Source organism: Lactuca virosa, chromosome 1, assembly GCF_052849685.1.
Source record: "Lactuca virosa cultivar CGN04683 chromosome 1, Lactuca_virosa_CGN04683_v6, whole genome shotgun sequence".
Lineage (NCBI taxonomy): Eukaryota > Viridiplantae > Streptophyta > Magnoliopsida > Asterales > Asteraceae > Lactuca > Lactuca virosa.
The window spans coordinates 116,557,523-116,573,593 of record NC_136426.1 but is presented as its reverse complement, the minus strand read 5'-3'; the positions used below and the strand labels follow the sequence as shown (position 1 = coordinate 116,573,593).

Genomic DNA, 16,071 nt, shown 5'->3' with positions numbered 1-16,071 from the left:
AAAAACCGACAAAACCAAAACCGAAGCATCAACCGACGGACGACGGTTTGGGTTTAGAATTTTCAAAAACCGAAATTTTCGGTTTCATTCGGTTTTTGGGTTTAGTAAAACCGAAAGAAACCGAACCGAACCGAATTTCATATATTATATGTATTATGTGAGTTATATATGTATGTATACACGTAGTCCTTGGGTTATAAACACAAACTGAAGCATGTTCTAGTGGTCAACGCGATGGGCAATTGTAGGAAATGGTGCAAGTTCGAAACTTGCTAGTGTTGTTTTTCTCGATTTATTTTGCCAACGAGTTAACTACATCCCACATCGCCCTGAAACTTAGCCAACATTCTCTTCTATATAAGCTCGCCCCATTACTGAAACTTAGCCAACATTCTCTTCTATATAAGCTCGCCATCCTCTTGAGTCCCACATCGCTTGGGATATCTAAATATCACTTATCATCACCTTTATATAGTTGATGAGTTGAGGTAGGATTAAGAAATAAGTTTGAGATTTGGTTTGAATTATAAAAGTGAAATCGAACCGTGAAACCTAAGTTTAAAACCGATAAACCGAACCCATTGGTTTGGGTTTCAGTTTGGGTTCAAATTTTCAGAAACCGATCATTTTCGGTTTGGGTTCGGTTTTAGGTCAAAATCGATTCATGCACAGCCCTAGTTTTTTATACTCATATACCACAAACACAAATCATGTATTTTTGACTTACAATATTTAGATGAATAAAATAGATAATTGCATACATTTAAGAAATTAAAAAAGTTATGTTACAATCATCCTCTATAATTGTTGGGTTACGATGATTTTCACAAAGAATAGCAACAGAAGCAAAATAAAATATTTTATCACCATAACGCATCAAGGATCTTGTTCTAGTAAACTTGTAGCGAAAAAACTAAAACCTAGAGTATGGATCGAATCACTACATTTCTTGTGGATGAAGCAGAAAACGATTTGTTCTCTTGTCTTGAATGAATCGAAGGTCCAAACTAGCATGTGTCTACTGTAGTTGCACACAAGGATGGATGATTAACCACTTGACAACCAAATTTTTTAAAAATCGGTTTTCTAGTTGAACCGGTATGGTGATCGATTCCCAGTTTGACCGTCGATTCAACCAAAAATTTACTACATTAGTGGTGGTGTGCGTCGGCCTATAAGTTATGTACACTTTGAAAATGTTCAATTTTCTTTGGAAATTGGTTATTTTCAAGGTTGTAAAAAACGTTCGACGTTAGCTAGTCGGTGGACTAGGGTTAAGGGATTAATCGGCTAGGCGGAGATTAACCGGGGGATTAATCGGGGACCATTAATTGTTAATTTGTTGAATTTTAAAAAATTAAATATGACTAATATCATATTAAAGTTCGTAAATACCACCAATATCATAACAAAATAGGTTAATGTGATTAATACAACACTAATCATGTCTCAAATAGTTTCCATTGAGATAAAACTTCTTCAAAATGTTAAAATTTCATTGTTTTGTACCGTTTCACTCATTATGTATGCAGGGATTAATCGCTAGGCGCCCTCTAATCGGTCGAGTAACGCCTATGGATTAATCGGAGATTAATCGGGACCTAGTCGGGATTTTTACAACAGTGGTTATTTTTTAACGGACTAAGTAAAATCCTACTATAGAAGTCCAACAAAATGGTTCAAACGGTTTTTTATCGGTTCAATTACGCCGGTGCAATCCGGTTTTTGAAGAAACCGTCCAGTTCAATATGGTCTAGAAATTGACTTAAAACCGGTGGTTATTAAACCGCTATTGTCATCAGTTCCCGTTCCAACCGATTCGAACCGATTCTAAAGCATTGTTGACAACACCTTCTTCCTTATTAGATCTTTGCCAAAACTGTGAGCCTCAAGAGAGAGAGAGAGAGAGAGAGAGAGAGAGAGAGAGAGAGAGAGAGAGAGAGAGAGAGATGCCTTTGTTGTGATCAATTTTCTCCTTTTGTATATATCCCTTGCTTTTTGCATTATTATCGTTATCTCTTTTAATAAAAGATAATGACTAACATTCTAACCAATGATATTTGCACTTCATCCCTTAAGCTTATTAGTTTCAAATTAATTCACCATAACGTTGGTGTGCTAACAAACTAATCCCTTATCTTTTTTTTTCATTTTTGCTTGAATCATATATTGTGTGTAACCCAAAAAAAACTATGTTATTTATATTATTTATAGAAAGTCACTAACTTGTTGTGTCCATGGATATATTTCCAACAATAATTATCTCTTAATTAATCAAAACTTTAAACAAACTTCACGCATATCATATACAAATACAATCAGTCTGTTTCAGCCAATTTGATCATGTTTAAAAAAATATCATTCTTCTTGGATAAGAGGTTATATATTGCTTTAAATTTTGATGAGACATGTCCTCTACTCGTATTTAAGAATATGTATATGATTGGTATGTAGATGAAAAAGATGAAACTAAATCCAAAATATGACTTTTGCTCCTTACCTTGTTCATTCTCTTGTCATCTCTAGAGTTCGCATTTCGCAAAGGACTAAAAGTGAAAATACAACACCAAAAATATTATTGGTGTTACACATCGACCTTTCACATGGGCCTAGCCTGGGACATATAAAATAGCAAATAAAATTCTACTATATAACATATATAGTCGCACACAAGCCTAACCATGCAAGGCTCGAGCTAGTTTAACTAACACGACCCAAATAACGCAAAGGATGACGTTTAAACAAGGGCCATTATTTAATTTGTTACATGTGGCCGACAATCTTGATAATTATAAAGATACTTTTAACAAGTGGTGGGGACTTCTTGAAGATTTCTGAACATTCAAACAACTCAACTTTTGAAAACCCATGATATGTGAAATAATATCACATACGGGTCCTTCTAGCTTTTGGATAAAGGTATGGATCCATGGGACGATTCAATTTTATCGTTTTTAGACAATAATCATCCCACTCGGGGTCCACTATAAAAATTGAATCGTCATCACTGTTGTCACTATCTTCTAGAAATCCTTTGCTGTTGTAGCGGCATTTGTTTTCTTTTTGGTTATTGTCTTGGACTTCCATGGGCTTAGATATTATTGCGGCCCAATCGTTGTGCGAGGGCTTCCAGTTCGATGAGGATTCTTCGGGCTTCTTTGTTTTGGATTCGAACATCTTCCTTTTGGTCAGACCAATGGTTGTCTCTTGTTGATTTTCCAAAGCAGACTTGAGCTTTGCACTGTATGATTGCTTGTAAATTTGATCGCTTCTTTTGCTGCTGATAATTCGATATCTTGGGCGACTGATCTCCATGCATCAGATTTATCCATTCTGATTGGGGTTTGATTGGCTCTAAGCTGGTATTGTCTGTACATTGCTCCTGGTTCTTGCAGTATGAAGATTGTTTTAGTAAAGATTCTTGGGAGTGGTTGAAAGTGTTCATGATTTCTTCGCAAGTAATCTTCATATTCTTCTGAGAGGCAGAAGGGGATTGTAGAACTTCCTCCACTGAGTAAAGGGCTGCTGCTGCTAACCGTTTCATTTCTCCTGTGCATTCTGCAAAACAAAGGTTAACAAGTCTTGAGAGAGAATCAGCTAGTGTATTATGTTTCCCTTCTATATGCTCTATGTTAATCTTGACGCCTGTTCCTGTGACTGCATCTGCAAACTTTATCCACCTGACCCTTGAGGATTTGTTGCTATTAGCTTTGTTGTAAAAGCTAATAATGGCTTGGCAATCTGTCCTTAAAGTGATTTCTTGTTTATCAAGGTAGTAGATTTTTAGTTTCTCCAGAGTGTTGATGCAGGCATTGATTTCAGCATCAATTGTGGATTGGGTTGTTGAGAACTTGCCACTTGCATATGCACAAATCTTTTCTAAGCTTCTTGGTCCTTCCTTTTTGTTCTTCCATTTGACTATACCTCCCCATCCTTCCATACATCCGTCTGTTTCTAGGATGATATAAGCATCTTCAGGTGGTATCTCAAGGTCTGGGAGATTCTGAACTTGCATCTTGATCCTTTTGATTAACTCATAATCAGAGGGCTTCAATCTTTTGTCTCCATGAGCATTTGTCTTTTCGTACAGTGGCCTTAATAGTATCCCAAGTTTTGGGATATGATTACGAGCATAGTTAAGGATTCCTAAGAATGACCTCAACCCCTTCTTTGTCTTCAATTCTTCTGCGTTGAAGTTCACAATCTTCTTTATGATGTGCGGTTGCAACCTTATTGTTCCTTCTCCTACGACTACTCCCAGAAAATCTATTGTTGGGACTGCTATCTTCATCTTTGTTGGAGATAGGACTAGGACATTATCCTCACATATTTGCAACATCTTTTCCAAGTGCTTTGCATGTTCTTTTTCGTTTTTTGAGAAAACCAGTATATCATCAATATATACTGCGATAAATGATTTTGTTCCTCTGAAGCATTTATCCATTTTTCTTTGGAACACTGCTGGGGCATTCTTCAAACCAAATGGCATAACTAGCCATTCATAACGTCCTCCAGGTACTAAGAATGCTGACCATGGTATTGATTCTTCATCCATGGCGACTTGATGGAACCCTGATTTGAGATCAAATTTTGAGAATATTTTTGCACCTCCTATTCTCTTGATGATCGTATCTATGTCTGGTAAGGAGTATTGGTCCTTGTATGTGTTGTCATTCAAGGAGTTATAATTAAAAACCATTCTTTCTTTCCCTTTGACCTCCTTTCCAGTTACAGGATCAATTGTTGTTCCTGAGTTTACGATCATTGCCATCGTTCTGTGTCTGCTTTTGCTTGGTCGAATAACACCAATCTTGAGTAAACTATCAACATGTATTCTGAACGAATCTTCCATTGTTGGTGTCACATGTTTTAGTGGTCGATCTTCAATTGTAATGTCTGGATTTATAATATCCAGTTTACAAAGCTCATCATTCTTCTTCCAATGCTTTAAAGGTTCTTCTCCGATGTATCCTTGGAGCTTTAACCTATCAATGACAGGTTTAAACCGTTCTAGGAATGCATTGTTACCTTCTTGGTTGAAATAAATAGATTCATTTATTTCAAAGAAATCTTCTTCACTAATTTCAAGCTCAGTGATGGCAACTTCAGCAACCTCAGATTGCTCTGAAGTTTTGATCTTGGTAACCTTCTTATAAATAGTTATCTCATCACCTTCTATACGAATTCCTCCTTTCATGGACCTTAGGAAGTTGGTACCTATCAGCATTTCAATGTCATTGCTGCGATGCATATCAAATGCATATATAAGGGGAATTTTGAACTTGTTTCCCTCGATGAGAAAATAGCCTTGCTTTATTTTGTGAGTTGCCTGCTGTCTTGAATTTAAACCATTAAAGAAAACACTATGGTTTAAAGGTTCAAGTGCTTCTTCTGGAATAACCTTCTTGTTTATGCAGCATGTTGATGCTCTTGTGTCTATTATTGCGCCGATCCCAAATGTTGGGCAATTAGGGATATCAAACTCAACTTTTACGTTGTAAAGTGAGTTAGTTATCTTCCTAACTTTTGGGTTTGATGTAGCATTTTCAGAGTAATGAATCTCTGCTTCCATGATGGGCCTTGCTACATGAAGTTCGCTTAACGGTGGGAATTCTTCTTTAGGGAATTGAGGCTTTTCCCTTTCTTCCTTCCTTTCTTGTAGTTGCTCCTTCAGCCTTCTTATTTCTTCGTTCTTTTGTTCTTCAAGCCTTACTTGTTCAGCTTTAAGCTTATCGATTATCTTAAGAGTATCTGTGAGATCTTTTATTAGCAAGCCTTTTTCAAGCTGCCATGCTTCCTCTCTCTTTTGTATTTCTGCCTTGGTCTCATAAAACTCTTTGGCTTGATCCTTAATCATCTGTTGCATTTGCTCCGTCTTCTCTTTCAAAAGTTCTTTGAGAAGCTTTATTTCCCTATTGGTAAAGTCACTTTCTTCTTCCGGCTTAATCTGCTGTTTTTTCTTAACGTTAACTGTTTTGCCAAGATAATTTTTGGCGCAAAGAGCACATGTTGTGAGTTGGCACTTGGGACAGTTAAGTCTTGACACGTCTGTGGTTAGTATTCCACAATAATAACAGATCGTGTAATTTGTGACTGTGTTTTCCTTCCAATCATGCTCACAGTTTTTACTTTGAGCTGGCAATTCTTTGCTAGGTTTCCACGATCCTACGGATTGAACCATATCTACTATTTTTGTTGGTGGTCCTGGATGGAACATGAAAGCATAATGACTATGTTGGATATCCTCTCTTTCATCTTCGTTGCTACTTTCATTATCTTCATGTGTTATTGTGAAAGTTGCTTCTTCAAATGGAGTATCTTGGACCATAACACTGATGCTTTGATGGGTATCGCCTTCTCCTTCTGATATACTATAGACACTGGTGTCATCAAAGTCTGCTGAGACAATGTACCAGTTGTCATCAAGATCCAGTTCTTGATAGACAGCTGATCTTGCAATGTTTCCTTGCTTGCTTTTGCAATCTTTTGCGAAATGCCCTTCCTTTCCACAAATAAAGCATTTGCATTTCTTGACTCGTCCTCTGTCATCTTTGTACTTTCTTTTGAATGGCTTTACATGAGAACCATGTGGCTTTCCTTTGTAAGTCTTCGACTTCCTCATTCCATACTTTTTCCTGTTGTTTTTGTAATAACCAGGAATTGGTATGGCTGAACAAAGAGATAAATCTCTAAGCTCTTTGGCAAGCGCCGCATCTTTGCACATTTCTGAGATGAAAGTATGAGTGAATTTGATTGCAGGCAGAACTCCTGAACTTAGACCAGGGTACCTGGCTTTAAATGATTCTTCAACTTTCTTGGATAGAGAAGGTGAAAGTTTAGCAAAAAGTTTTTCTGTTGTTGAGGGGAAGTACAGCCTTCCAGACTTTATTGTTAACTGCCTGAAATCCTCCAAGAATGTCCACAAGTTCTTGGTTTCTTCACAAGTTATTCTGTCTAGATCTCTGTAGGCTCTGTCTTGTTCATCAGTTGAGCCTCGGTATGGATCTTCTAACAATATTAACTGCCTAACTTGTGATGTTATATTCTGTGGTTCATCTGCGATTGCTTCAAGGGCAGCATATACATCTGGGTATGTCGTTCGCCATTGTTGCCACATTAACTTTTCGCTTTCTCCAAGAAAATTTTCAACAAAGGCTAATTTTGCTTTGTTGTCAGTCCATGTTTGGCTATTGAGCCTATTGATTGTTATAGACTCTCATCGTGCTATTACATCTGACCATAAGCCTGGATCTGCTGGTAGAACAAGCATTACACCTGATTCCGTCCATGCTGGTGGCAGAGTCCACTGTGAATTATGATATTCACCATATCCTCCATTAAAAATATTGCCTTTTCCTTTAGGGTAACCAAACTGGTAGTCTGGTCTATAAATTGGCTGTGGATTTTGCCGTGCTGGTGGGTAGACAGTTGGTCCTAATATTGCATCATCTGGAGGTTGATAGCTTGCACCAGATTCTGCGTCATTTGCTGTTGGAAAAGCATGTTCTTCGTGTTTTTTGACCATTTGTGCTGCCATTTGTTTAAAGTTGCGAAATTTTGGGTATGGCAGATTGTCATCATCTTCTTTGGAAAGATGAAGAATTGTATGGCCCTCACCATGCTTCGCTGCGAATGGGTTTTCCCATTCAGACTCTGATCTTTGTGTGGCGAGTTGGTCATCCCATTGTGGCAAATATTCATCAAGAAAATCTTGTTGGTTTTTTGAAAATTCTTCTCGTAGGACAAGGATCTTTCCACCACTTCTTTCATCATCATCCCAGTCACTTGTTTTATCCATAATTGTCACTTTTCCTGGGGTAATTTCATCATCTGGGAATCCATCTCCCCGGCCAGTTGCTGCAATTTCTTCTATTGAAGTTGTGCTTACTGAGGTATCGTACTTGACATAATAGTCCCATTTTCCAGATGGTTCACCAAGAGTTGACCATTTATGTTTTGATCGTCTTGGCTTATTGGAACGTCTTGCTGTGTTCAGTGGCTCATTCTCCAAGATCCTTGCTTCATCCAGACATTCTTCACAGAAACATATATCACAGGGGATATGTTTTGTCTGAGGTGTTTGAAAACATACTCCTATAAAATGCTCTTCATCTTCGTCCAAATGATCGTTACCTAATACTTCTCGATCATTCTGGTCAACAGAGTATCTTGGTGGTTGGGGGGTTCGGCGATATCTTTCAAATTGGAGACTTAATGATCTGTTAAGCCTTTCATGTACCGCTACTCTTGATGGTACACTTACTGATGTTTGCTCAGATGGCTTTAGATTCCAGCTCATTCCTTCAAGCTCTTCTATACTCCTTTCACCAGAAATTACCATGATGCCATTTGTTGTGAGATGGTCCACAACATTTTCTACACTATATTGGAATCCTATATAGCTAGTGTTTGATAACCTACCCGTCATGGCTATTGTAATCAAAAGATTACTTTCGCCGCCTTGCCAAGTTTCATACCCATGAGTTTGTATGACAACTTCTACATGATTATGGAAGTCCTCAATACTTAGAACCATATCAGGGAACATGTAGACTAGCTGCGTTCCTGCAGAGAGGTCGACTTCCATAGTTCCAATGATTTGTCGACTATCTTCCCATCTAGTGTCCCGAAGGACAACTAGAGCATTTGTTCCTGCACTTCTCCGGTGGAGTGCATGTAGCCTGATCATGAATATTCCTAGGTGAATATGCTGGAGCCCTGAAGTTCTCAAGTTCTGGTAGCTTTCTTGGTTACACAGCCGAAGGTTAACTTGATTTTCTCCAACACATAGGATTCTTTGCTCATAGTAGTGTTCATAGACTCTGTGTCTTGTAGTACTTCTATTGTTTGAATAAAGTACCTCTGCTGGAACAAGATTTGCCCTTCTCTCTCTTGATATTTCAAGTTGTCTTTCTGGATCTACAACAGACTCCAAGGTGCGATTATAGCTGTTTCTTCCAAATACTCTTCTTGTTGCCCTAGCTGCTTGATATCTGTTTCGGGTCATTTGTCGATAACCACGAATTTGATCTTCTTGAGTTGGGAGTTCTGTTTGAGTTTGTGTGGAACTCCTGTTGAGGATGCTAGGCCTTCTGAAAGTCATTTCTTTGATTCTTTCCCAAACTGTTCTTTAAAGATTTTGTTACGATCTTCGTAGATTTGCCTGTTACTTTTCTTTACTGGAAGTTTCCCACTAATAGAGAAATTATCAAGTCTTCTGGTTAAGCTTGATATTGAGTCTTCAAGATCTGTTGGCTGAGTATTTTGTTTGATAACAGTTTGAACTTCTTGTTTGAGCTTGTCAAACTTTTCTTCAATCTCAATCAGTTTCTGACTTTGCTTAGTTGCTAAGTAAAGCAAGGTGTTGTTTTGTTTTATAACAGCCTTTACTTGGCTAACTAGAGCTTCTTTGTAGTCGGTTGTTTTTGCAAAACCAACTGCTGGTGATTCAAAGTCTTCAGTGGCTTGTATGGCTTCCTGATACTCAGTAGTTGCCTTTTGATTGGCAATACTAATCCGGTGATGAGCCTCTTGACTTCGTGAAGAAGATTTTCAACCTTCTGGGTTTTATGATTGAGTTCTTCTGTTAGTCTGAGGGCTTCTTTCTCAACTAATTTTGGTTGCTCAGCTATTTCTTGAACAAGGCTCGGGACTTCTCTTTTTGTGAGTGGTTTAGATTGATGGATCTCAGTTGAGATTTGTTGAAAGCTTTTTCTGGTTTCACTCTGAGTTTTTCTTAATAACTCCTCACAGGATTCAAGCTTCTCTTGACAACTTTGGACTTTTGACTCAAGATCTTTTTGTTTTTCAGAAATACTTTTAAAATTCTTAAGTGCTACTTTAGAAAAGAGATTTAAACGATTATAAATACAAGCTAAATTATTGGCTAAATCGGTAGTTGTAGGTTTAGAACTATTTTCTTTAAAAATGATATACTCAGGATCCACAGTTCGTGAATTATCGTACCAATTTTGTATCTCTTGCTCAAAGCGGTCGGACATAACATAAAAACTTCAAAGGTTTATATTTACAAACTTGTTTTAAGACTCACCAAACGGTTAACTTCAAACACTTACCGACTCTTTCGGTACTTTTTAATAGAAGCAATTGCGCTGTCTTTTATCTAAAAACAAGGGTTTTTATGAAGTTTTTAACAGAAATGTTACCGTAGAAATTCAAGAAATTGATAAAATAATACCTTTACTGTTTTTCCTGAATATACCTTAGGAGTTTAGCCTTCCATAGAGCTAAGAACGTTTTGATTCAAAGCTCTGATACCAAGATAAAAATTACGTTGTCAGGAATTTTTTTTTATCTTGTACTAAAGCTCAAAAACTAAAACTTTAAAGTACACACCTTTTTATTAAAATACTGCGGAAGCTTTGTTACAATGGTGGTGGTGGTGATTGTAGGTGAATGGATTCGATGATCCCAAACTTAAAACTTATGCTATCTAACACAATTTGGGGTCAAGCTCATCTGCCCATGTGAGCCCTGACAAAATATACTAAGTCATACACCTTAATAAAAATAAAAAGAAACAAACAAGTTGAATCCCAAGTTTGAAATGCAAATTGTAGACAACAGTAAGTGTCAAACATCCATAACAAAACATCCAAAATAAAACAGAGAATCAACAACTGAAACTGAAATAAAATGCAAGTCACATGACTTCAGCATAATTTTATATAAAAATCTAACTGTATAAGTCATCATCATCTCCACCACCACCACCAGCCGCCGCCGCAAACGGGTCAGAACCACCAGCTGCCGCCGCTCCAGCCGCTTCAGGGAACCGGAACTCCGACCCAAACCCTCTCGACTGTTGCAATGTCTGAGCAAACGCTTGATACTTTCTAATATCCGCATCACTCACACTTCTACGCGCATACTTCATAGACTCCTCAAAATGTGCTGCCTTAATCTCCGCCACCTCATCTTCATCCTCATCCATGGAGTCTGGATTCTCACTCCTCTTCCTTTCCCTCTCTATATCCTGCAAAACCCAATCAACAAACAAATTTTTTAATATTTGGTAGTTGAATCATGATTAATAAAGGACCAAATTTGCAAGAGGGAAACCATTAGGGACCAAAACTGCAAAATCTTTGAACATACTCTGCTGACCAAATAGTAAATGGTAAATGGTAACGTACTTTCTCGATGTTCTCTCGGATTGCGTACTTGCACGCGCGCTGACATATTTCGGTGATGTCAGCACCGCTAAAGCCTTGAGTGTATTTAGCGAGGGCTCTTAAGTCGACATCTTTGGAAACAGGGGATTTGCGCATTGCCGCCTTGAAAATCTGGTGGCGGGAATCCTCGTCTGGGAGTGGGATGTAAATTAGTTGATCGAGCCGCCCTGGACGAAGCAGTGCAGGGTCGATTATGTCGGGTCTGTTGGTGGCTCCGATTATGAAAACTGTTTTTTTCGCTGACATTCCATCCATTTCTGTCAGCAGTTGGTTTAGAACACGATCTGCAGCTCCTCCTGCGTCCCCGGAACTACTTCCCCTCTGTAAAAATCCATGGAATGGAATCACAAATCAACGGAATGGAATCAAACAATCAGTAACTGTAACTGTAAGTCTGTAACTGTAACCCTCTTCTATTACTATACACTTTATATGAGCCTTTGTTGGTTTCTGGATTTAACCTTAAAAAAGTATAAAATAAGGGCAAAATGGTAAGTTTAAAATGCCTTAACGGTGTTAAACCTAGGGACCAAAATGGTATTTTGAAAAAAGATTCATTTTTTGAGGCTTACTCTTATTTTTATGATAAGGTTAAAAATGTATATTTTTTAAAACGGTCTTTATTGGTAGGTTTTGTGTAGAATTGGTTTCTGGATTTAACCTTTTAAAAGTATAAAGAAAGGGCAAAATGGTAATTTTAACATGACTTAACAGTATTAAACCCAGGGACCAAAATGGTGTTTCGAAAAAAGATTCATTTTTTGGACTGAACCCTAGCTAAAGTGGGAAGTTTTTGAGGCTTACTCTTATTTTTATGATACGGTTAATATCATAAAAGACTTTATATTTTGTGTTTTTTCAAGATTAAACCTCAACTTTATTTTTTCCTGAAAAAGACCTTTCATTTTTTTCGATCTGGCCCTTTTAGTCCTTTTTTTTCCGAAAAAAACTTGTGAAATGTGGGGGGTTTCCGGAAAAAACTGAGGCTTTTTTCGAAAACAGTTTGAAGGTTGAGGGGTTTTTTTGGGAAAAAAAGACAAAGTTGAAGGTTTTTTCGTTAAAAAATGAAAAAAAATAAAAGGTCTTTTTCAAGAAAAAAAAAAAACAAAGTTGAGGTTTAATCCTCAAAAAACACAAAATATAACGTCTTTTATGAGATTAACCCTTAATTATAACTAGATTTGATCAAAATTACAAAGAATTTTAAATAAGATTTGTGTATTTGGATTTACATATAAATAAAAATGAGTTATGTTGCAATTTTTCAACCTCCAACCAAGGAATGCGAATTAACAAAATGGAATGAATCAATGAATGAACATGTTCTTTTCTAAATGGAATGAACCATTCCATTCCATTTCTTTTCTGATTCCAATTCCATAGTATGAATAAAACAGTAACTAAGTTCTGACCTGAGTTGCAATGGAATCAAGTTCATCAAAGAAGAGGACACAGGGTGCAGATCCTCTAGCCTTATCAAAAATCTCACGAACATTGGCTTCACTTTCACCAAACCACATAGTAAGCAATTCAGGTCCTTTAATGCTAATAAAGTTAGCTTGACATTCATTAGCAATAGCTTTGGCTAAAAGTGTCTTTCCACATCCAGGTGGGCCATAGAAAAGAACTCCTTTCGAGGGTGACATCCCAAATTTCTCAAATTTCTCAGGGTGCTCCACAGGGTATTGAACAGTCTGTTTCATTTCAAAAAAATATTAAAATCATTTTCATTTATTTTCATGAAAACTGAAATCAATGATTCAATATTTCAATTCCATTACCTCTTGAAGCTCACGCTTAACATTCTCAAGACCTCCAATATCATCCCAGCTGCAATTAGGAACTTCCACAACCTATCTCCAAAAAAAGATTTAAATATATATATTTAAAATGGTTTTATAAAGTTTGAAAAGTTTATAAATACATTCACTTACAGTTTCACGTAAAGCAGAGGGATTGCTTGTTCCAAGAGCAGTCTGGAAATGTTCATTTGAAACAGCCATGGAATTCAGAATCTCAGCATCAATGGAATCATCTTCCAAATCAATCACATCCATTTTTTCTCTAATGCATTGAAGTGCAGCTTCAGTACAGAGAGCTGCCAGGTCAGCACCAACATACCCATGTGTTTCTTTAGCTATCTTTTCCAAATCAACCTGAAATTTTTTTCAATCCATGTTTCTTTAGCTACATATCCATTCTATTATTTGTAAAAGAACAAAGTAATTAACTAATTATGACTTACATCATCAGAGAGTTTCATGTTCTTGGTGTGGATACGAATAACCTCAAGACGCCCAATTTCATCAGGGACACCAATGTCAATTTCCCTATCAAATCTCCCAAACCTTCTCAAAGCAGGGTCAATGCTATTAGGGCGATTTGTAGCTCCCATTACAATAACATGTGCACGTGATTTTAATCCATCCATAAGTGTCAACAACTGTGAAACAATCCTCCTTTCAACTTCACCATTAGTCTTCTCTCTTTTAGGGGCAATTGAGTCAATCTCATCAATGAAAATAATCGAAGGGGCATTCTTTTCAGCCTCTTCAAACGCCTTTCTGAGGTTGCTCTCACTTTCTCCAGCCAGTTTTGACATGATTTCAGGTCCATTAATGCAGAAAAAGAAAGCCCCTGTTTCATTGGCTACTGCTCTTGCTATGAGTGTCTTTCCAGATCCAGGAGGGCCATATAGTAAAATACCCTTTGGAGGTTTTACTCCAATGGATTTGAAAAGCTGTGGGTGGCGTAATGGTAATTCAACAAGTTCACGAATTTGAGCCATTTGTTTTCTTACACCACCTACATCATCATAACCAATCTCATCTAGCCTATCTTCATCATCTCTCTTAATAGGTTCACCCTCACAGAATATTTCAGTGTCTGGAGCAACAACACAATACTCCCCTGGATCAGTTTCAATAACTTTGAATTCCACACTTCGCATGCCTCCTCTCACAAGAAAATGATCACCCTTTCTTACAGGTCTATATGCCTCCAAGAAGTAGGCTGCATTATTGAAAATTAGGTTAAATTACATAACAAATAGCCAGTTATGTTAAGACTAAAGAGTAAGAAGCTGATGTATGTAGGTCACTTACGTTTCAGGTAAGCATCGAATAAGTCTCCTGTAACACCTTCAATGGTGTCATCTAGAGGAAGGACATGGATACGTTTCCCATATTTCACATCTGGACATTGGTGAACAGATACAACATCTCCTAATCGAACCCTTAGGTTTGTTCGGATGACTTTGTTCATTCTGATCTTTGGTTCATCACAGGTTTCATCAGCAAGGGCAATGCAGACTGTATCTCTCCTTTTCTTCCCCTGTAAACATAAGAAAAAGATAAATTAAACATCACTACATACAATTCAGCTGAAGTTACTATTTGCAACAAAACTACAAGTATCATCTATGCCAACCAAAAGAAAAACCAACCCCTCCCCACCCAGAAAAGAGAGCCACAAAAGAGGTTAAACTAGCATATAGGATTACTCTAGATTTCAATTGAATAATATTGGAGAAAAAGTTACAACACAACCTGTGTCAATGTTGCACATGAAAAAAGTAGTCGGGTTTGATAGTAACAGATCATAGTCTAGCTCTTTTTTCTAGAATAGAGTAGCTTTCTTCTTCGAGTGAAGACAAGTCTATCATAACCCTAGATTCAAGAAAACATAAAGAGGAATCTTTGATCTGCGAACTAGATATTATAGGATTTCACCGTGAAGCACAATTCAATTGTATCAAAAGCCAACGAAACCCTAAGACTTATAGTAAACAGTAAAGTCTGAGAAACGGGAAAAACCTTGATCAGTATGGTATCACCGCGGAAAAGCTGCAACTTCTCCATCGTATTAGGGTGCATAGCGACGACTGAGTTGTCGTCATTGACAGCTTCGTCAACGACAAGCCGGTTCGGAGACTTCTTGCGCTCCAAGATAGCGGTTGAAAAGTCTTTTTTCGCCGCAGGCGGGCCTTTCCTGTAATAAAAATCGGTCGACAAGGCGGTAACACGATTATCAGAGTCCGATTGAAGCAAATCACAAAAATAAAGCCATAAACTTGCATATAAGATTGATAATTGATTGATTTAGTCTACGACAACTTACGGCTCCGATGAAGAAGACTCCGGCTGATTGCTCATATCGAATGACTGGAGATTGGGTGCTCCGATATGGAGAAGGAATCCGTCAGTGAGGAGGAACTCGGAGAAGAGGAGAATGCGAGTAACGGAAAGGGTGAATCTGATAAATCGCCAGGGGATATTGCTCGATCTGAGTTTTTATATTTGCTAGAAAGTGATTCTTGAGCTAGTTATAAGTTTTGTCCCTAAACTATGAGTAAACTATAGTCTTGGTCCATGCGGTTTGCACGAAATAACACTTTTGGTCCTACTATGAACAAAATAACATGAACGGTCCCTATTGAGCGTATTGATAACATCATTAGTCCTTCTCATTTTACTCCGTCTCTTGTTCCATCCATTGGCTACCGTTGGAGAAATTAAAGGGGTATTTTCTTAATCTCACTTGTTCACCACTCGCACATCCTTTTTGTCTCCTAAGGGTTCGTTTGATTTCCCTTCTAATTGGGTCCAAAGGGTAGACTGGCACCAAAAAACTCAATTGGTATGTTTGACACATCCTCTAAAAAGTTGGACTCGGTCCAAACCTTAGACTCGGTTCAAAGAAATGTGTTGATTTGGTCCTTTATTCTAGAAGTGAAGGACCGAGACATATCAGCTCCAAAATAATCAATTCTCGTTATGCCCTAAACAATCGTCTACATAGAAGCACAGATCGGAAGAAGAAAGTGATTCCATAGCCCCCGTCGTATTCCTCCACAGCCTTCGTCCTCTTCCTCTGT

General features: G+C 37.6%; 1 protein-coding gene across 1 annotated transcript; it reads right to left on the bottom strand.

The window, feature by feature from the left end:
- Positions 1-10,549: 10,549 nt before the first annotated feature.
- On the bottom strand, positions 10,550-15,474 carry LOC145157224 (cell division cycle protein 48 homolog). Its single transcript, XM_079076294.1, has 9 exons — positions 15,315-15,474; positions 15,011-15,185; positions 14,300-14,528; positions 13,441-14,207; positions 13,130-13,351; positions 12,977-13,048; positions 12,608-12,889; positions 11,157-11,516; positions 10,550-10,996 (listed from the first exon to the last, which is right to left on the bottom strand). The coding sequence occupies exons 1-9, from the start codon at positions 15,347-15,349 to the stop codon at positions 10,697-10,699; spliced, it is 2,442 nt and encodes an 813-aa protein (XP_078932420.1). The 5' UTR covers positions 15,350-15,474; the 3' UTR covers positions 10,550-10,696.
- Between the last annotated feature and the right edge of the window lie 597 nt (positions 15,475-16,071).

What these genes read in the sequence shown, in the direction of transcription:
- LOC145157224 (XM_079076294.1), bottom strand. Translation starts at nt 15,349, where the DNA reads ATGAGCAATCAGCCGGAGTCTTCTTCATCGGAGCC. An exon ending in CCTCTGCTTTACGTGAAACT is followed by an intron (nt 13,049 to 13,129) that starts GTAAGTGAATGT and finishes TTTTGGAGATAG; the next exon opens with GTTGTGGAAGTTCCTAATTG. An exon ending in TTGATTCCATTGCAACTCAG is followed by an intron (nt 11,517 to 12,607) that starts GTCAGAACTTAG and finishes GGATTTTTACAG; the next exon opens with AGGGGAAGTAGTTCCGGGGA.